At 41.0% G+C, this 21,462-nt stretch overlaps 1 protein-coding gene across 8 annotated transcripts in view; it reads left to right on the top strand.

The window, feature by feature from the left end:
- Positions 1 to 21,462, top strand: part of ZMIZ1 (zinc finger MIZ-type containing 1) — a 340,912-nt gene that overhangs the window by 304,168 nt on the left and 15,282 nt on the right. For 5 of the 8 annotated variants that reach the window (XM_041404841.1, XM_041404839.1, XM_041404840.1 and 2 more), the window contains 13 exons: positions 364 to 478; positions 2,677 to 2,894; positions 4,334 to 4,532; positions 5,529 to 5,819; positions 7,821 to 8,003; positions 10,263 to 10,437; positions 11,709 to 11,895; positions 15,095 to 15,305; positions 16,495 to 16,600; positions 17,144 to 17,304; positions 17,604 to 17,671; positions 19,043 to 19,111; positions 19,632 to 19,879. In XM_041404841.1, the coding sequence (XP_041260775.1) occupies positions 364 to 478; positions 2,677 to 2,894; positions 4,334 to 4,532; positions 5,529 to 5,819; positions 7,821 to 8,003; positions 10,263 to 10,437; positions 11,709 to 11,895; positions 15,095 to 15,305; positions 16,495 to 16,600; positions 17,144 to 17,304; positions 17,604 to 17,671; positions 19,043 to 19,111; positions 19,632 to 19,879 (2,231 nt within the window). The remainder of the gene's footprint in view (positions 1 to 363; positions 479 to 2,676; positions 2,895 to 4,333; positions 4,533 to 5,528; positions 5,820 to 7,820; positions 8,004 to 10,262; positions 10,438 to 11,708; positions 11,896 to 15,094; positions 15,306 to 16,494; positions 16,601 to 17,143; positions 17,305 to 17,603; positions 17,672 to 19,042; positions 19,112 to 19,631; positions 19,880 to 21,462) is intronic. The other 3 variants (XM_041404846.1, XM_041404842.1, XM_041404843.1) reach the window with 3 other exon arrangements.

Below are 21,462 nucleotides of genomic sequence, written 5' to 3'. Positions count from 1 at the left end.
TATAGAAAAATTAAAAAAAAAAAAAAAAAAAAAAAAAAAAAAAACGTGCTTCTGCGTAACTTAGTGTCCTTGTTTGAAACTCTGCCCCTGAATTTACTTGGACTTTCACTGCTAACAGATCTTTTTGTGGTAAAAGCCCTGTACTTCAGTATAGTTAAGGAATTCATTCGTTCTGTGTGGTTTGATACAATCACATTGCTGTTAAAGAAACTTCATGCCTCTGAGAATACTAAGCTAATAGCGGAGGAAGAGTGGAGAGTTAAGGTAATGTCAGACGTTAATTCCTTTGTCACCATCAGCAATTTGCCACAGTTTAAACTTCTGAAATCTCACCCTCTTGAACTTTTTTTTTTTTTTTTGCAGTGATGGGTCTTTCCCTTATGATTCTGTTCCCTGGCAACAAAATACCAACCAGCCTCCAGGCTCTTTGTCAGTGGTCACCACAGTATGGGGTGTGACTAACACCTCTCAAAGCCAGGTAAGCTCCATTTTTATGCCTCCTTCCCTCTAGATATGCATTTCTGCTAATGTTTGTAAAATAGAAGGTATTTTGGAAAATCCTCTTGGGATCAATAGCAGGGTCTGTCTTTGTTGTATATGATGCATTATTTTCCCTGTCATGTCCTCTTTGGTGGCACTGAGCAAGAGGAGTCTGAGAGCTCGAGTCATTCATTCCTTTGGCTGCAGGCAAATGTCAGGCTTGGATTTACCTCATATTTTACACTACGTGGTTTCACAAAAAGCATGGGATTGGGGTAACCCCAAACCTCTTGGGAATTCAGATTGAATGTGTTCTATTAAACATGCTAGCTAGATTCACTGAATGATAGTTGTTTTTACCTGGGCTTGTGTTGTACTTCTGGACTGGTGAAATTCAGTGCCAAGCCTACCCCACACTGAGTTGCTAACTACCAATTTTAGGCTGTGTTCTTTCCAGTCTCTCCTGTTTGTGCTGTCTAACTTTGCAAAAATGTTTCAGTATGCATTGGAGCACAAGTGCGGGCTCTTGGCTCCCAGGTGAGAGCCATACTTCCTGGATTTTCATTTGGTTCTCTCCACTCTTAACTCTCTTTTTCTTCTGTGTTTGTACATTGGATTATACTATATAAAAAGAAGCAGCTTTTATGAAGAAGTTACCAATTATTTGTGATAGTGTGCACTCCCAGGGATGTGGTACAAATTAAGCATGCAGACAATCTGGCCTTTGCTTACACCATAGGTGAAAAGCTCAAAAAACACATCACTATTTTTAATGAGTGCAAATGGTACATAAATCTAACCTGCCTTTTCTGCTTTTTTCAAACCAAATGGTGTTAGATCCCATTCAAAATTTTCTGAGGATTTTTTTTGTTATTTTAATTTTGGTAAGAAAAAAATGAAATCATAATAGAAGAAGCCATTTGAAAAAGAAATTATTCAGAGGCCAAGTCATATAGATACTCACATGGCAGTTATGTAAGCATTGGTTATGCTAAAATCTTTATTCAATGGAACAAGAAGAGGAAACAGTTACAGGATCTACAATGTGTTCTATGACTGTTGATTTCTTTAACACCTTAAAAGAAAAGGTATCCCATCTGGGAGAGAAATACCTGAGTAAACATGTTGGTCTATATACTGGTCAGAAAATGCAAATATAGTTTCTTTTACTCTTAAAAAGGCAAAAGGAAAGATGTAAAAACACTCAGAGTTTTGTTCTGTCATAAGAGTACTGTAATGTTACTTGAACTCTTTGTGGTACTTCAGAGGAGTATGCAATAGAAGGAAAAAAATCTCTTGGATGAAGAAAGAAAATTCTTCTTCAGAGTCACTGCAAAGGAGCAGTGAAACTCTGGAACATGAAGCTTGGTTATAGCTATTCAGAGCAGATTGAAATGAATGTCAGGATTTCATGTAAGTCTTTGTGCTCTTTGAGGGAAAGGAATGAGCTGGGTTCACCAATTCCTTTTCTCAAATACCTGAAGCTGCTGAGTTAGTCTTCTGCAAAAATCTGAGTTTCTTTCCAAGTAGGAGACTTTTCAGGAAATCTTATGCAGATGATCCATGGACAGACACACTTACATCGCTGTAGAAATCAGCAATTTGGGGAAAAAAATCCTTTAAACAAGCCCTTTTATACAGAGAACAGAGGACTCTTTTATAAGAAGCAATAAAAACAATCAATAGACTTTTGTACACTACTTAGGGAGTCAAGAATAGGTTAAACTACTGAAATATGTTCTTTCACAGTTTTTCTATCTGTAGTACCCTTTGCATTGTGCCATTGGGACTGACTACTTCCAAGTTACTTCAAAGTCCTGCATTGAAGAAGCCAGCCAACCAACTAAACAAACAAAAAAGGTCTCACCCCCTCACACCCCCCACCCCCCAAAAGAAGCTATGTCCTTTCTTGTAGTCAGATGAATGGTCACAGCATGGTTATAGCAGGTCTTTGTAATAAACTTTTTTAATAAGCATATTCATTTGGGTTCCATCTAGTTGAAAATCACCTGTTTGTTTGGAAATGGCAAAAGTAGAAACCACCAGGAATGTGCCCCTAGATGTCAATGAGGTCTGTGCTCATTAGAGTTCGGAGTACAGGTGGTTATGTTTTAATTTAACAACCGCAGCAAATCAATTTAATTTGCTTGAAGTAGTTCAAGGTACAGCCTCTTACTCTCGTGTTCCTTCTTGCAGGTGCTGGGAAATCCAATGGCAAATGCTAACAACCCTATGAACCCAGCAGGAAATCCCATGGCTTCTGGGATGACAACCAGCAACCCTGGAATCAATTCCCCTCAGTTTGCTGGACAGCAGCAACAATTTTCAGCCAAGGCAGGCTCCACTCAGCCATACATACAGCAGGGCATGTATGGGCGACCCAATTATCCTGGAAGTGGAGGTTTCGGTGGCAGGTAAGAGTTACTTCTCTGAGGTGGAAAATAGATATAAATACTTGATCAAGCTTGTTTTAGTGACCTGGCAGAAGTGTCATGGGCTTATTTTAAGTATATAAAGTTTCAGTAGCTATTTTTTGCTGGTTAACCAAAGCACACACTGCTTTTACAGCTTTGGAAGTCAGCTACCCAAACTGCAAAGAAATTCATCACAGTAAATGGAAATGGCTTAGGTCAATCAATTAGCTCTAATAAACCCCCAAAATAAAGTTTTAATTAAGAGAGATTGTTAAACAGACCACAGGCTTAGGAATGATTAACATTTAGTAAGGCCAGGATGTGAAAGGTATTGATGGTATAATTTCTATGTGCATATGGAGGAGTAAGCTTGGGTACTGGGCAAAGTAGTTTGCTGTGCAGCAGAATATTTCTGCCCAAAGACTTACTCCACAGCAGGAATTTGAAAAGAATTGGTAATGAAGATGTTTATTAAAAAATATGGTTGTGTTGTGTATTTATTTTGGGAAAATAAATACTGCATTAGTCATATAATCCAAAAGTAATAGCCTGGCATGAGTTACATGATGACTTTCTGTGTCTATCCTTTGTAAACAGGGATGGTGAGGGCACTTAACTGAAACCACTATTATGGTGCCAGTGCAAAGGCTAGAGAAGAGACTGCTGCTGCTAGCATAGGCAGTCTAGTGTGTAGATTATTAGCTTGGGACTCAGAGAGAGAGAGTTTATCTCTTCCTTCGTCTCTGCCACTTGTCTACTGAGTGACCTTGAACAAGCTAAAAAGTTTTTTCAGCTTTGCATTAGCATCTCTAAAATGGGCACAGTATATTGGCCGATATTTATAAAGATACTTGATAACTTGAAATGAGAAAGGCATGGTTTGGCTTGGCTTGTTTTAGCTGAGGATCAATAGAAGAGATGGGCAGGAGCTGCAGAGCACACACTGGGATCCAGTGGAGTCGATTGCATTGGGTCACTCCTGGCCTTTCTGCTAAGGTTCAGAAAGAAATGCTTTTATGATATCTTGAACACTTGCCATAATTCACCACTGAGGCAGATTAATGTGCTGTCTTGGAGGAAGTTCTCTGTTCCTGCTCCTGTGCCCCTACACTGCTGAGGAACAGAGCATTTACTTTCAGGAGTTCAGCTCTACTTTGCAGGAAGCTACAGAGCTGCAAAGTTCACTGCCCCCAGAATGACTGCTGGCAATGCCTTGCAATCCCAGTGGCAGCCCTATGGCTGTTGCACCTGGGTGGCAGGTGAAACCTGTAGATGCATTCCATATCTCCTGTACATGCCTAATTACCTGGCCTACTGGCTTTCATTAGTCATTGATAGGTGCTTTTGGAATAGTTCCAGGCGAGGATCACGCCAACATTCAAAACAAAATCCACCAGGCACCTCTTAATTCTCTCCTCCTTTCTCTTCTTCCCTCTTAGTTACCCTGGAGGCCCAAATACCCCTGCAGGAATGGGGATTCCCCCCCACACCAGGCCACCAGCTGATTTCACCCAGCCAGCTGCAGCTGCTGCCGCTGCTGCAGTTGCAGCTGCAGCTGCTACAGCAACAGCTACAGCTACAGCCACTGTGGCAGCCCTTCAGGAGACACAGAATAAGGACATGAACCAGTATGGACCGGTAAGAGAGTAACCTTTATGTCTTCATACCTGCCTGATCTGGGCCATTACAGGGAATTGGCTGTCCTTCTCACTGTTGTGTTTGTTAGGGTGCCTGCTGTATTTTTTTCCTTTTTTTGGTGCATGAGCATGGTTAGAAATGCTGATGAGAAACTGCTGGAATGTGTGTATGTAGGTATGAGTCAGTCCCTGTGTTTTTCCCAGTAAAACTTGCCTAACTGTATTTTGTAGCTTAAGGGTTGCCTCTTAAAAAAATGGGAGATTTCTCAGTTACAGCTGCATTTGACGTGATACATTAGGACTGTCTTTGCCAGCCGTCTAAATTTGAGTACCTAGTGAAATGTTCTAGAATCTTGCAATAGGTTTTGTAGCTCTTGTACAATTGTTTATTTTGCTAACAATTGTTTATTTTGGTTAGTTATTTCCCTTCAAACAGGGAAACAACAATAGAAGAGAGGTTTGGTTTGTAATAATGTTGTCTATATGGGCAGCTATGTGAGACATGCATTTCCAGTGATCCATAACTTCTAGCATGTTATGACATCATGGAATAATTTTTTTTCTTAAAATAAACAAGGGCTTGGTCAATTCAGGTTTTTCCTCCTTACCTTTTTTACTTTTCTCAATTCTGAAGTATGAGAGTCCATATGCCAGGTGATAAAAAGCACCAGGTCTCAGAAACTGTAGTGTTGTGCTTTTTTTGCACAGCCAACATCCTAACCTGTTACCTTACAGTGCTAGACCAGCCAGTTGAAACAATTAATTTCTCACTTAGGCTTACATCTGTCTTCTGTTCTTACGTCTCTTACAATTACAATTGGATTTTTATTATAAATAACTTCACCGCCCATCAAATGTTAGAGAACGTTGAAGGAAAATGCGACATAAATCCTCCCCTTCTTCCCTTCCCCAAAAGCATGTTCAGCTCCCTCTTCCCATTATGTAAATGCATGTCGCATTTTATTCTTTTTTTTTTTTTCTTCTTCTTCCGTTGAAGGTTTGTTCCTCTTTCCAGATGGGTCCAACTCAGGCTTACAACAACCAGTTTATGAACCAGCCTGGTCCTCGTGGTCCTGCTTCTATGCCAGGCAACATGAACCCAGCAAGCATGGGAGCAGGAATGACACCTTCCAGCATGAGTGGGCCACCCATGGGCATGAACCAGCCTCGGCCTCCTGGAATGAGCCCCTTCAGCACCCACGGGCAGAGGATGCCTCAGCAGGCCTACCCAGGCCCACGGCCCCAGTCTTTGCCTATACAGGGCATAAAGAGACCATACCCAGGAGAGGTAAGAAAAGAAATTATCTTCTGTGTACACCGTTCCTTTGACTGCAAGTTGCAACATACCTGGGTAATGTGTGGTGCACATCCCTCTAAGATAGGTGCATCTTTGTTCCAGCCTTGAAACACAGTGCAGGAGTGTAGCCATTAAAATATTAGCAGGAGCAGCTCTTTGTTTTTAGCTTCTACAGTATTCAGGTTGACCCTTGCTATGTTAGTCCATATGATGGTCGTTAAGTCCAAGAAAGGCCCAGACCAGAATATCATTCTAAGATTCTCATCCTGACTTCATAAATCTTAAGCAGGGTTCCATCACATGAGTGGAGTCTTTTAATGTGGCAACTTAAAAGAGACACTGAGGGTGAAATACTTCATTTTAGCCCAGTAGATATCTGATCTGCGTTTTCTTGGACGGTTTTATTTTTTTAATTAAATACAGCACAGATGTTGTACTGTAACACCAGTAGTAATAGCAGTCATTTTTTAGAGAACAGTTGCTTTCCAAGCTTTTTGAGTGTTGATTTTCATAGTCTCTACGATGAATATAAATAATGTTGAACTCAAATCCCTCTCTGTCAGCATTTGTCTAATACCAGCTTCTGTGGAGTGTGATAAGGTCCCATGCTGCTACAGGAGATCTGCATGGCTTTATAGGCAAAAGTACATTGCCATTGACTTGTGTTATGACAAGGCAAAACACTTAGGGTCAAGTTTTTAGAGAAATTTAGACAACCAAAGATGTAGGCAAAAGAGCTTTTGGAATTTAAAAGCACCAGTGTGTTTTATTCTTCGAGTTTGTATGAACTGGGCAGTAGAAGCTTTTTAGAATTCCAGCAGCTCCCAGCATCTCCATACACCTAAATGTTTTTACAAATCTAGCCATCACTTAGTAGCTTCAGAGATCATTTCCTGGTGAAATTCTGTATTCAGCTGAGACTTGAGCATCAGGTGTAGAGCTCTGAATGTTGTGATACTGCCCTGACAATAATTATGGTACTAAGAGTTTATAGAAAATGCACAGCAAAGAAGACCGTGGCATGCAGAAAATACAGAAAACATTTTTGCCTACTCTACAGTGCTATGTTTCTTTCCTGGTCTGCAAACTGTCTTTTTTTTCTAAATAAAAAACTAATCAGAAATAAAAAGGGATGCGCTTTTACAGGAGTTGCTTCTCTTAGGAGAACTTAATTACAAGTAAGTTAAGAAAACACAAAATGTGGCTTGTTCACGTGATTTTTCAGGTTTTGTATTTTAAGGATGACTTTAAATCTCTTTTTGCTGTTCAGAATCAGGTTTTTCATTGTAAGTGAATATGTTCATGTTTCCAGCAAGTCAGATCTGAATGGTGCTATAAATGTTGCGTGATTGATGGGCTGGAATTTTGCAGATTGTTTGCCTATTGTTTATTGTAGGATTCATTTATGGAAATGTCTCGTCATTAAGTTTATTTTTCAAATTGACATTCTACTACCTTTGGAGTTCCAGTTTTCATTACTTCAATTCCGAAAGGGCAGTCCTAGCTAGCACTAGCAAAGTGCTTATGACCAGTAAGAACTTCTCTTTAGTTGTTAAAGTATTGCTGAACACTCTGGCAAGAGGCCAGCAGAGCAGTTGGGTTGAAAAGGCAGGCATGGACAACACATCATCTGTGCTCTTGTCCCTTCCAGGTTTTTTTTTTGTTTAACTTTTTCTTTTTGTGCTTCCATTCTACATCTGAAAAAGGAGCCCTAGGCTCGGGTGTGGTAGCACTTGTAAAAACACAGAAATTTTGTGAAATTCTGCATCTGGTTGTAATTCTGGTTTCTTCAAGCACAGTGCCCTTGGACAGTGTTACAAGGCTGAGTGCATGTGTCTTTTTTACCTTTTTTTCTGAAGATTTTTGTGCTTTTAAGAAGTATTCATCTGAAGGGCTTTTGTTTTGACTGTGCTTCTGAATGTATGCTAATAATCCCTACAAGAAAGCTGCTTGCATGAAACATGGCTTTGTCTTCTTGCATCCCTGAAACAGCCGAATTATGGAAACCAGCAGTATGGACCAAATAGCCAGTTTCCAAACCAGCCTGGTCAGTACCCCACTCCCAACCCTCCGAGACCCCTCACATCTCCCAACTATCCTGGACAGAGGATGCCAAGCCAGCAAAACACAGGGCAGTACCCTCCTCCAACAGTCAACATGGGGCAGTATTACAAGGTAGGAATTCTGAGATTATCATCTTGTTTTGTTCTGGTGGCCATTTATTAATGAAGTCACGCTAATGGTTTCATAGATACTGCTTTGATGTAGTTAAGGGAAAGAGAAAAAAAACCACCACGTTTTTACTAGTGTTTTGGGTATCACAGAATCAAGTCAATCAGTCAAGTTGCATTGCAACTTCAGAGCAGTTCATAAAGAAAATTGAATGTTGCTGCAGCTCATTAGAGGCTTTTACAAGAAAATGTTTGGTTTGCTTTAAAAATAGCTTGTAAAAAGAAGTTCCTAATGGGATTCAGGTGTAATGTTTTCACCTATTCGTGGTCCCCTGCAAGAATGCAAGTATGGAAATTTGTAATAAACAAGTTCCACATTGCAGCAGTCCAGTTTTGGACCTACAGTGGTCACTGTTGGATTAAGCCAGGCCAAACTTAAAGGATGTTCCAGCTGTAGGTTTCATCTTTGAACTGAAGTTTCTGTGTGTTTTCCAACCCCTTCCTCCTTTTTTCTCAGTCTTTTCCCTCTGTGCTGCTTGTTTTGGGCAAGAGCTAGAGTTGTTAAAATGTTGCCTAAAACCTGTTTATGGGTAGATCTTGAGCACTTTGTGTTCTCCAAACTGGGGTTGTGCTGAGGGCCTGCTGAGGTTTGCCGCCATTGAAATGCACACAAAATGATCTATTGCACACAGGTACTCCAGTGAGTATAAAAATGAGGAGGACCTTTAATCTTGTGACCTGCTTAAAGCATTAGCTGTTGAAGTATCTGTACTACATTCTGTATTTGAATGTAGGCTGAAAGAATCTGAGTTGCACATTGTTGTTGAGTTGGAATTGTTTGGTGTGATCCATGTAGAAAACACCATTAAAAAAAGAGGGAAAGCAAAACCCTTTTCTGTAGAGCATCTGTTCTGTGTGCAACTATGCTGTCCACTGTGGTACCCAAAGGAATGCCTGTTGGATCATGGCAGCTTTTGCAGTTCACTGTCAGGAAGAACGTGAGGAACAGACAAATCCTCTATATAATAATTCCAGGGCCGTCACTTATGCTAAAGTAACTGCAGAAGATCTCTGTCAAGTTTTTAAGTGACAGATTTTTAAATATTTTTTATGTACATTTATTTTAGATGGGGTTTAAGTTTTTTGTTTGCCAGATACTTCTGACAGGGAATTTCTTTACAATCTATCCCCTATATTGTATTTAAATATTGACTGGTCTGGAAACAGTTAGGAAAAAAGAGATCTTGTTAAAAAGGCAGATTATCCTGGTTAGTAGGAAAATTAAACAGACAAAACCTGAACCTTTGAACTGTAGTGAATGTGCAGATAGTAACTGTGTGTGTCAAATATAAAAACCAAAGACGGCTGGAAACTGGAATGTTTAAGTCTCAAGTATCTTAGGTTAGCAGAGCAGCATTTAGATACACAATCAGGTTTGAAGTCACAGTGCTTGGGCTGTCTGTAAAGATTTTTGTTTTCTGACGCTCTCCTGTGTTTCTGCTTATGGTACATGAGCCATGCAGCTGCAGTTTTGTTTAATGTCAGCTTCCTTCACATCAGGGTTATTGGTTTATTCTGTTGGCTGTAACCACCCCCTTAATTATAAGAAACTAAACCAAAGGTGTTTTAATACATAGCTACTATTCATACTTAACTGTTCTTTTTCTACCAGTTTGTCTTAGCTAGCAGCAAACTAGGAACAGAATCAAGCTGTAGGTGCACAGAATAAAAAACACCCCTTGACCCCCAGAGCTTTAATTCTGAGTAGAGGAGTTGAACGAGGGTGGAAGAAAGGATAGATGGTTGTAAAAAGGACACAGACAGGCTAATTGTGTGTCTTTGGATTTCTATTTTTTTTTTTTTTGTGTGTAGGCTTCTGTGCACTGGGCTATTTTGGGAGGAAGGCAGAGGGATACAAAGGGCTGGGTGGGCTGTGGCACAGTGGAAAAACTAAAGCAAATGCCTGGTTGGTTTTGGAAAGAGAGCATTCGGAGGAACACAGTAAACCTTTTAGCAGGCTTGCTTGTATCTGGTCATTGCCTGAGTGAAGCTGGCTGGTCTGCTGGTTTCAGTTCCTGCTTTGCTCTCCTAGTGTGCCTTATCCCTGAAGGCCTCATGGGACATCCTGTGGTTACTTCTCCAGAAACAGAGGGGCCTCCCTCCCTTGTCTGTTGTCTTTGATATTTGCTAACAGTGCTGTTCACAAGGCTTATTGTTCTTATTTCAAGGCTGCAATAACAATGTGATGTTATTTATTTTCTAGCCATCAAGGCCTGTACCTGTGGCAAATTACCCTCATTCACCTGTTCCAGGAAACCCCACGCCACCCATGACACCAGGGAGCAATATTCCTCCATACCTGTCACCTAACCAGGATGTCAAACCACCATTCCCACCTGACATTAAACCAAATATCAATGCTTTACCACCGCCTCCAAGTGAGTAGCCAACAGAATGCCCCCCACAGTCGTTTATTGTTCCTCTGTTCTCTGCCACATACATTTCAGAGTCTGGAAAGTAGCTCTGATTGCTGCTCTGGGAGAGGCTGGAGTTGTTAAGTGGTAATAGGTGGCATGCACAGTGTAGGCTCACTTGAGCCAGTTGACAGAATAGAGAAAGACTGCTATGCTCTTCTAAAATAGAATATCAGAAAAGTTCTTCCAGGTTATACTTGTAAGGATTTTACTCCGGAATTATTCCTTTAATACGCTTCCTGAGGAGAAAACACTTGATTTTGGGTTTTGTTGTGTGTGCTTTGTAGACTTGTTTATTGTATGAACTTCCATTTGATCTGTTTTGTTCAAGGGCAAAGCCATTCATTGAACAACACTGCAGAGTAGGATAAAATGTGAATATTTATAGCAGTGTCTCTATTGTGATCCATACAGGCTTCTTAGGAATATTCAGTACTGTGCCAGAAATTGATATATGTTCCTTTCAAAGCCACTCAACATCACAGCTACACTTGGCTGGGAACAGGTCAGGAATAACAAGATCTCTCTGACTGGATACTAGCATGAGATGTTTGAGGTTTTGAAGTGACTGATGAACAATAGGAGCTATCATTTACTAGGGAGCTAGGAGAACCTTATGTTTTCTATAAAATAACTGCTGCTGCATTAGCACTTTGCAGCTCTGGAGTTCAGGATAGCTGAAAAATCAAGTAGAAGAAAATGGGCTGCAGTATTATTTGGGCAAGAACACAGGATTTAAAGCCATTTGGACTTCATAGATCAGCTGTAAGTTACCTCAAAATCTCATCTTATGGGCTCAGATAGTAATTGAATGCCAGTGTCTTTGGTCATCACATAGTTTCAGCTGATGAAACTGTTGAAACTAATTGGGTAATGTTGATCCCTGTTCAAAGCAGGGAAAACAAACATTATCACAGTTTGACATTATTAAGAGATTTGTTTTCAGTCTTCTGCCAACAGAGTAAGCTTGGACACAGAACCTATCCTGTAATAAAAACCAAGAATTCTTGCCATGCCTGGTTTCTGTTGGTGGCTGGAATGCTATGGCCCTAATGTGAAGTGGGTGACAACAGAAGAGGCTCAGTTTGAGCCTTGTCACTTGTATCAGTTAGACGATAGAGTTACTTCTGATTGTATTTGTGTGTGTGTGAGCCTGCTAAGTTCCACCCCGTAGCAGCTCACTGTGCAATTTGTTACTGTTCCGTATAAATATACACATTATTATTGCACTGCAGATGCTAAAGGGAAAGTTCACGCTTTCTCTCCCTCTTCGATCCCAGCCAACCACAACGACGAGCTGCGCCTGACGTTCCCTGTCAGAGACGGGGTTGTCCTGGAGCCCTTCCGGCTGGAGCACAACCTGGCGGTCAGTAACCACGTCTTTCACCTGCGGCCCACCGTGCACCAGACGCTGATGTGGAGGTAAGCTCAGCCCTGCTGCGAGGGACTCCTGCGTCCCTTGAGCATGTGGCAGGCCAGAGGCACTGTATTTAGGTTTGGCAGGAATTTCACTTCTAAAGTTGTAGCCTGGATAGGAAGAATGTCCTTTCAACTTGCAGGCACCCTCACCTGTCATTTCCCAGAGACAACATGTTCTAAAATGTTTCACAAGATGTATTGCATGTCCTTGCTGATAGCTCATAGCATGCAGTGTCTGAAAAACCGCTGCCACCATTGCATCCTTCCTGCTCTGGGTGGAACAGGAGTGTGGTTTTCCCTGACCCACAGCACTACAAACTTCCATCTAGAAATCTGAAGTCCCAGGTGCTTTGTGACCTCTGCAATGTTAGTTCTGCAGGGCTCTTAGAGTTTATGCCTAAATTAAATAATGCAGACTTATCTGATAATGAATAATAACCCACTAAGAGTAAGGACCCAGTTTAGAGGCTTGGTAAAATCATTTGGAAAGACAAGTGCTTAAATCCTCCAAACTTCAGAAGCTAACTTCCTAAATTCCCCTGTTCTCTGACTCCACAAGTAAGCACAGCTCAGAAATGTGAGAGCATAGCTTTCCTCATACAAAGGCTTCTGGTTTTCACTTACAGTGAATTCTTATTTACAGCACAGAGGAATATTTTTCCTTGGTGATACTTTTCTGTATTTAATGTAGGTCTGTATAAATGATTCTAGGGTGTGTTTTGATTGCACAATGTTCATGGAAGGGCCTTAGATTAAATGACTATCAGAGCCTTATTTTTTTTGAAAATGTATATCTTTTCAAAAAATACAGAATAATTTTGTCTCCTAGTTCGTTTTTTCTCAGAAAGTGTCTCTGTGTTTATCCTGGCTGAGCCACAATAACCACAGCATTGTCTGAGCCTTTCTGTGTGCCTTGTGGAGGCTGCTTAGTTGCTTGGGATCTTGCATGGCGGTTGTTTACTGGTGTAACTTCAGGGGTTTCTTTTCCTGTGAGGGTCTTTGTCCCATTCACTGGAATCCACTGGTGACTTGTGTTTTCCTGCTGTGGAGAGTGTGAGGCGGGCAAAGAGATGTGCTCATTTCCCTGGCCTGGGACGGACTCTGGCTCTAAAGCTGAGGCTTGATGTAGGATGCAGGAGTCCTTGCTACCACAGTGCCCCTGTGCCCTGAGGGAGCCTGGGGGTTGGGAGGGAGGGAGGTTGCAGGCAGACCACATCCAATAATTAACACCTAACTATGAGGTCAGTTACTGCTTACTTGCATTTCATTATCGTGGAGTACTCGCAGCACAGGGAGTTTTGGCAGTTATTTGCCAGTTCTTATTAATAAGTAATCACTACTGGGGATTGTGCTGGCTCATTCAGTAGATTTATAGTGCTGCACTGAGGCATGAGGCTGTTTCTTAATATCTGTTCTTTCTTTCTTCCTTCGCTCACCAAACACATAGCCTTTATTTAAACTTGTTTTAATGAAGACTCATAGGTAAACTGTGCTCAGGTCTGCTGTTTTGAAAAGCCTGTTAATAGTGGGGAGAACGGATAGTCCTGTAATGAAGTCATTTCACATTAAGCTCAGGGCTGGATGGGTGCCAGAAAAATGAATTAGTCACATGTGTGGATGGATTTTGGTTTTTATAGAGAATGGTGGAACCGAGCCAATTCTTGATATTTTTTGCTAGTTAAAATATTCGGCAAAGCCTCTCACGTGTACGCACATAATGAATAGCAATGCAAGTATTTTTGTCCCCATGGGAACTTTTCATGGTTACGAGAAACAGAAAGGTTGAAGGCAGGGAAAATGTCTCCTTGAAGCTGGTTTGGTCTTCACACTGCTGTGTTGTTAAGAACGTCCCGTGGTGGGGACGCAGTGTGCTGAGGACACGAGGCTCTCCTGAGCTCTGTCACCGCTGTGACACCCAGCAGGCCTGCTCACCTCATCTGCTTGGGCTGTGTGTCAGAGGTACCAAGGCTTGTTCCCTCCACGTTTGGATCACTGTGCTGTGCTCTCCTGAGGTGAGAAACTGAGTGGAACTTGCAGTGAGCTTTCAGAAAATGGTTAGTAAAATAATGAAAAAAAGCCTGAAAAGACTTCATGTAGTTGGCTTATGTTGAAAGGTCGGGTAATTTGTATTCTATAACTTCCTTTTTAAAAAACCCACATGTTTGTGTCCACTGCTAAATCTTGATGTTTTGAAATCCAGAAAAGATGATGTTGAGTCAGATTGAAGTCTTTGTAAGGAAAACAGCAATTAGGGTGTTAATCTCCTGAATGAGCTGCTCCTGTTGGATCTTACAAGGATAGCTTCTTTCAGGCAACATAGATTGTTCAGGAACATAGATTTTAAAGTTAGCACTATAAACTTTGAGCTGTCTTTTGCTGTCATGAACAGCAGAATTCTGACAGTTCAGTTTTGTGTTCTTTTAAATTTCTTCTTGAAATTACTCATTCCTAACACAAGGTTAACATACATTTATGAAACTAAAGTCATAGTGTCTACCCACTTAATTTTTAATTAACTTAATCTCAGCCTTTTCATATTTTGAAGGTGTTATAGAACTAATTTCTGAGGAGCTAGATAGTGAGTGGAAGTTATTATAGGGGAGGTAGGAGGAATTCATGCCCTGAAAGAAGGTCTAAATTGAAGAGGTTTAGTCCACAGCCATGTTAATTTAGAATCACAAAAGCTGATTTTGGTAGGGGGTAATATATAGGAGCCATTTTATTTGATTTACTTGTTCTAAGGCAGGATTAGCTGCATTTGTATTTTGTCTGACATGCATTCGTTCAAATGCTTCTCTGAGTGCTCTGAGGTAGTGAAGAATCCAGACTTTAAGCACAACCCACTGCAGCATATTGCTTTCTCATTCTTAACTCCTAACACATGAAGGACCTACCTGATGTTAACATTCTTCTTTCTGCATGATCACTACATGGTCTGGGTTTGCAAAGAGGTTTTAGATGTTTCCTTGAAAAGTCCTTTATAAGTGTAAAATGGGAACAACTTTGGGGCATGCTTGCATCATTAATTTATCATTACTTGCTTTTGTTTATGGCTTTTATGAAGGAAGTGTGTTATATTCTTAATGGCAATATTTCAAGAAAAATAATCTGATTGATCAAGAAGAATGTTCCTAGCATAAAAACCATTGCCCTATGCAGTGTGAAAGCAAAGTTAAAGGAAGATTTATTGGTTGTTGTGCAGGTCTGACTTGGAATTGCAGTTTAAGTGCTATCACCATGAAGACAGACAAATGAACACAAACTGGCCAGCTTCAGTCCAGGTCAGCGTGAATGCAACCCCACTTACCATCGAACGTGGTGACAACAAGACATCCCATAAACCTCTGCACCTAAAGCACGTCTGCCAGCCAGGGAGGAACACCATCCAGATCACAGTCACAGCGTGCTGTTGTGTAAGTACACTGAGCTCACGCTGCAGCTGCTGGTGCTGACTCTGCTGTTTAGAGCAGTCTGCAAATGTTGCCTTAGCTGGAAGAGCCTTACTCTCATTGTTTTCCAGGCCTTTTTCTGGTAAGGCTTTTACTTAATGATGTTGACACATCAGAGTGCTAATACGGAAATTTTTGCTGCTTAATTGTTGCAGAATGTAGTGGTGTCCTTCCAATGTCTCTGACAGGGTTCATGGTCTAGGGGAGGAAGGGAGTTTTATCTCATGTATGCCTGTGTAACGAGGTGGCTGAAGTCTGTCGATGTAGATGATTGCAATGAAGACTGTTGATGGTACTAATTTCATTTACACAGGGTATTAAACCCTTTTTGGTTTGTTGTGAAAACATCAACGTTAGTACTGGTGATGAATTTTCTGCACCTTTTCAAATGAAAAACTCATATTCAAAGATGCAATCTAGACCATTCAGCTTTCCCCTTTCTCCTTTTGCATGGGTTAGTTACTCTCAGGGATGAGTACTGTATTTTTAATGCATACTGTTCTGCAAATCCAGTCTGAGCTTCTGACTGTTCTCTTGTCACTGACAATAAAGCAAGCTGCTAGCTCTCACAAGGTCATGGTGTGAGGCACTTTGACAAGAAGCCATCCACCCATTTTTCTTTACTTCACACGGATGTTTCCCTGCATAATGTCATTTATCTGGTGGCAAAGAGCAGGGGTCAGCATCCTGTGAATCCACAACAAGCTCTGTGTTGGGTAAGAAGATTCAGCTGATTCCAGGCACATCAGTTGCAAATTGTTTTCACAACTTCCAACGTAGTCTGAGGGCAGGCTGCTAGGCTAGGCTGTGTCAGACAGTCCAGGGTTTTAAAAATAAACCCTGAAGTCAGAGATTAATATATCAGCTGTACATATACAGACTATTAAGGAGGGAGAAAATGCAGAATATCCTTGCTTTTTTAAAGCCCTTCTATACATTAAGCATGGAGCAACTGCACAGTGTGCAGAATATCCATAAGGGAGCGTGTGTGCTCAGCAGAGCAGAACCAGCTTTTTATGTTTAAGCCTCAGGCTCTCACAGAAACCAAGTGTCCAAGGGAAGAGTGCTGCTCAGTTTTGGAGTGCATTTAACACTCCCAAACGTTTAACCTGTGTGTTGGGTTCTCTTCCTAACAAAAGGTGTTTCCTTGCAGTCGCACTTGTTCGTGTTGCAGTTGGTGCACCGGCCATCGGTTCGCTCTGTACTTCAAGGTCTACTAAAGAAACGCCTCCTCCCAGCAGAACATTGTATCACCAAGAGTGAGTTTGTGTTTTCTGGGGGTGATGATGATTTTCCAGGATGTCTAGGTTCAGTTGTGATAAGCTGTCTCTACACCAGATTTACTTGTTTACTGATAACCTTAAGGTGTACTTAAGGAATTTGCAGAACACTGTGTGGATAGATGAATGGCTGTTTGGGTGGAGGTAACAAAGTTTCAAGGACACAACTTAGTTCCTAAATAGGACTGTCCTATTCCAGGTGAATCTCTCTTGATTTTCCCCCATATTTGTTTTTCACTCACCGATACAGATTAATTCTTTATTTGCGTAGGGCTGCTTTTGGTGTTTGTACGGCACTTAATTTGATTAAGAATATAGCTGATATGCACATGTGATTGTTCTTCTGTTCAGGAGAATGTTCTAAATTACACAGAAGATACCTGTGTGGGTATATTGTTCATTCAATTGTCCCTTTTATGTTGAAGTAGTTTCCTAAATGTTGAAGAAATTTCCACTTTCTGTGTTAGAACTTACAATACACTTGTGCTTTCTCTCATCTCTACCCACCTTCTTCCTAAACAGTCAAGAGGAACTTCAGCAGCGTAGCAGCTTCCTCTGGCAATGCCACACTAAACGGGGAAGATGGAGTGGAGCAGACTGCTATCAAAGTGTCTCTCAAGTGTCCAATCACATTCCGGCGGATCCAGCTCCCGGCGAGGGGTCACGACTGCAAGCACGTCCAAGTGAGTGGATGCCAGGGCCTGGCAGGGCTCCCTCAGCCACGTGTTGGTGCAGTACCCTCAGCCTGGTTGTGGTGTGGGAGCACCTAACACATGGCATTTATGTCTGTAAGCCTCAACAGCTAACTGTATGTATGGTTAATGGAGAGGAGAAAAGTCAGCTGTTTGGTGTAGTTTTCAGTGCTAGGAGGCTTCTTTCATGTCAGTTTTACTTTTGTCTAACTGCTTCATTTAATACAGTATTTTCCTTTTCTTTTGTCTGGTTTGTTTTTTTCCTTTTGTTTTTTTTTTCTGATACCTAGTGCTTTGATCTGGAATCTTACTTGCAACTGAACTGTGAAAGAGGAACTTGGCGGTGTCCAGTATGCAAGTAAGTGCATCCATACTACATAAAATGCAGTTGTACACAATTTGGCCAAATTCAGATCATATTTAAGATCGTGAAGGGGAGAAGAAGGAAGTTCTAGGAGATAAGGTTATATATCACATTTTCTTAAAGAGCATAAAGTCCAATGAGAATTCCTGCAATATTTTACCACCCTAGATTATTAGAAATTCAAAAACATACAACAAGATATTTTCTCACAAGATTTCATTACAGATCATCCATGGGTTGTGTAGGGTTCAGAAGAGGTTCAAATATTTACATTGATAAAGTAGATATCTGCAATCCAGAATAAGGCTAATTGAAAAAAAAATAAATAAAAAATTTCCAAGGAGCAAAAGCTGGAGTTGTTGCTTAGAGAGAAAGAGGGATGGATACCTTGGTATAATTTCACGCTATTATTTTGACCAATGAGTTACTGTAATGCAGAAAAAATGGAAGAAAAACTTGGAAGTGGACTGTTCATCCCTGTGTTTAACTGGGCAGAAAAACCAGCAGAATGTCTGCAGGCCGGTTCAGTGTCTGTCACCTCCTGTGCTCCATGCACAGGGTTGGGAGCGGGTTCCAGCCTCAGCTGAGGAGCCAGGGCTCTTCAGCTCCAGCAGCTGTGGCTGTCACAGCTGGCCCTGGCTCTGCACAAGTCTCCAGTTGGGTCCTTGCTCTGCCAGCCAGTGTTAGGTACAAACAGCAGCGGGGATTGCCCATTCTGGCTGTTCTGAGGACATGGCAGGCTGGAGACAAGCTTGTTTCCATTACTGTCCATGTTTGATCTGTGCTCTAACACACAAGTGCTTTCTCCAAACTGCCCAAATCTCTTCTGTTGTCTACATTTGGCTAAAAATATCACGAGAGTTGGATATCGTGCCTTCTTAATTCATGTATTCATGCATCTAGGCTAAATTTTTGTCCTGTGTCTCTGAGCATGAGCACCTGCATTCAGATCTAAGTGCCTACATAGCTGAATCATTTCCAGTTTTTTGTTCTGTCCCCATCTGTGCTGATCTTAAGTAGAATAGCTGTAACACTTAGTTGCTTTGCAGCCATATTACTGTGGACCTCAAAAAAAAGAGAGAGATCTAATTAAAAAAAAATAGTGCTAACTGATGTTCACAGGAGAGATGTGCTGTGTATGAAAATACTTCAAATTTGCAGTGTATTTGACTAACAAAAATTACTTAAAGAATGTGAACAGCTTGCAGACACACACACAAGTAGATGTATCCTTATCTCATCTATTTGATGTAAATATCCTGGTAATGTAGATGTAGAACTAAAACTGTTTCCCCAAATAATTCTTTCCCTTGCAATATTCTAACATGAAGTTTGTTTTGTTTGTTTGTTTTTTTTACTTTTTAGTAAAACTGCTCTCTTGGAGGGCTTGGAGGTTGACCAGTATATGTGGGGTATTCTGAACGCTATACAAAAGTAAGTGATCTCCCTCCTGATATCCAAGACTAAGCAACTAGGAGTTATGGTAATGAGTACTGAGATAGTCACACCAAAATAGATCTTGGTGATTGTACTTGAATATTCTGTTGCATGGTGCCTTGGGGGAGCAGGTGACAGAGTGAATCAGTTTCCATCTTCTTTGTAGATATTGTTTGGATTATCTCTTAATGGCAGCCTCACCAATGAAGCAGAGGGAAGAGCCAGAATGGAGGATTAAATGCTTTCTTGTATTTACAAGCAGTCCCTCTGATTCAGAGGTGGCAAACCACATTGATATGTTTGGATTTCATTGTGTGGATAAACGTAGAAATGTGCTCTCATGGTTGCCTTTTTTTAAATTGCTTTCAGCACATTCTTGAGGAGTAAAAGATCTTAATGTTGTATTACACCAGAGCATTTCAGAACATTGGTCACCATGCAGATTCTTATGGAAACTTCAGCAGAATTGATTTTAAAATATTCAACTGATATGCTAAATTTTCACATTATTTTACAGCTCCGAGTTTGAAGAAGTTACCATTGATCCAACTTGCAGTTGGAGGCCAGTCCCTATAAAGTCAGATATTCACATCAAAGATGACCCAGATGGCATTCCCTCAAAAAGATTTAAGACAATGAGTCCAAGCCAGATGATCATGCCAAATGTAATGGAGATGATTGCAGCTTTGGGTCCTGGCCCGTCACCTTACCCATCCCTACCCCCTCCTCCAGGAGGCAACAACTCCACTGAATATGGTAACCAAGGTTAGTTCTGTGGCTTTGTGCACCCACCTGCTCAGTGGTTCTGTCAGCACTCTAGCACTCAGTGGTTCAGTCAGCCTTGTGATTCAGGTGGGTCAGTGCATCTTCTCACAGTAAGGCATGAGGACAGCAAATTATATGGCTGCAATTCTGAAATTCTGAAGTCTTTTCAGTTAAGGTTCATCTGTTCAATTTAGTGTATATTTTAGTAAGTATTGTATTTTACTAATATATTGTAGTATTTAATTGTTTTATTTAATATTTTAAGTATTTAGTGCTTGTCATATTCATAGTCACGCAGCCCTCAAGAAACATTGTATGTTGCCTTCTACATTCATGGCCTGCCACAATAGACATATTTCTGCTTTTTTTTTTCTGTCCATTTTCCTTCTGTTCCACTCTCAAGTGAAAACATCTAGTACTACATAAGTAGAAAACCTGACCCATTAACCCTGCTACTTGGGCCACCAGGTTAACTTGTGGCCAGGTGAGTGACATTCCATAGGCCACCAGAAAAGGGACAACTTGTAAAGAGTTTTTAGCTGCTTTGCAAGCACCTTTGCGTTAGAAAATTACTTTTGAGTTCCTCTGCCCATGTGCTACTAGATTGAGGAGCAGGGAACTAAATGCAGGCAATGGAGATAGGTTTTCAAATTACTGGTGTGTTGTGAATAACTCAATTATAGTGACAATTCTGAAAACATGAAACCAGAGACTGTTTCTTTTGCAAGTAACATGATATGAGTCAGTTCAGCTCTGGGAAAAGACCAACTGTTCACACTATCAGAATCCCCAAATTGATTACAAGGTGATACATGTGCTTTTTGCAGGCGTTGAAGAAAAATATAGATTGCTTGCAAAATACGGTTAATTTGCTCCAGTGACTGCAAAACTGATGACAGATGATAAAACTTACAAGGTTTTCAAACAGATGAATGATTACTATAACAAAGCCAAGAGCACTGAATCACATATTTTTCCCTCGTTTAGTAGGAGTGAAGAGCAGTCAGAGCCTGAGAACAGAGCTGTCTATTCTTCTCCATATTTCCAGCTCATGCTCAGGAGCAGACAGGACAACCAGGTCACAAGCAGGGCTTAGGCTTTGTGTGAGCATTGCTGCCTAGACTGTTATTCTGCTGCCTTCCCCTGTGGGTCCTCTAGCAGAGGCAGTCACTGCTTCTTGGAGCCCTGATTCCCCACTGGCAGGTGAAACCCACCTGTTTGCACTGAAATAGGGATTATCCTAAATGTCTGACAGGTCCCTCCCTCAGCACGTGGCACTATTGCTGCAGAGAGGGGCTTGCTGCTGTGTGGCTGTAACTCCCTGGGCATGCTGCCTTGTGTCTTTATTCTCCATCAATACGTGCACTGAAACTTAGTGATTGCAATTACATAATGTCCTCTGATTAACAGTTCTTCAGAGCAGTGTAGTAGTAGTATTACTACTGTGGTTTATGTTTGTTTATTTGGGTTTGACAGGAAGCATACTGAAGTTTAATTTGCAAACATAACAAATATTCAGTACTACAAGACCACATTCCAGCTGCCTGCTAATTAATTATTCCTGATGCAAGGCAAGACCAGCT

This window comes from Onychostruthus taczanowskii, unplaced genomic scaffold, assembly GCF_017590055.1.
Source record: "Onychostruthus taczanowskii isolate IOZ18803 unplaced genomic scaffold, ASM1759005v1 scaffold22, whole genome shotgun sequence".
Classification (NCBI taxonomy): domain Eukaryota; kingdom Metazoa; phylum Chordata; class Aves; order Passeriformes; family Passeridae; genus Onychostruthus; species Onychostruthus taczanowskii.
Note: the sequence above shows the minus strand (reverse complement) of the source record. Positions and strands in the feature narration are given on the sequence as shown.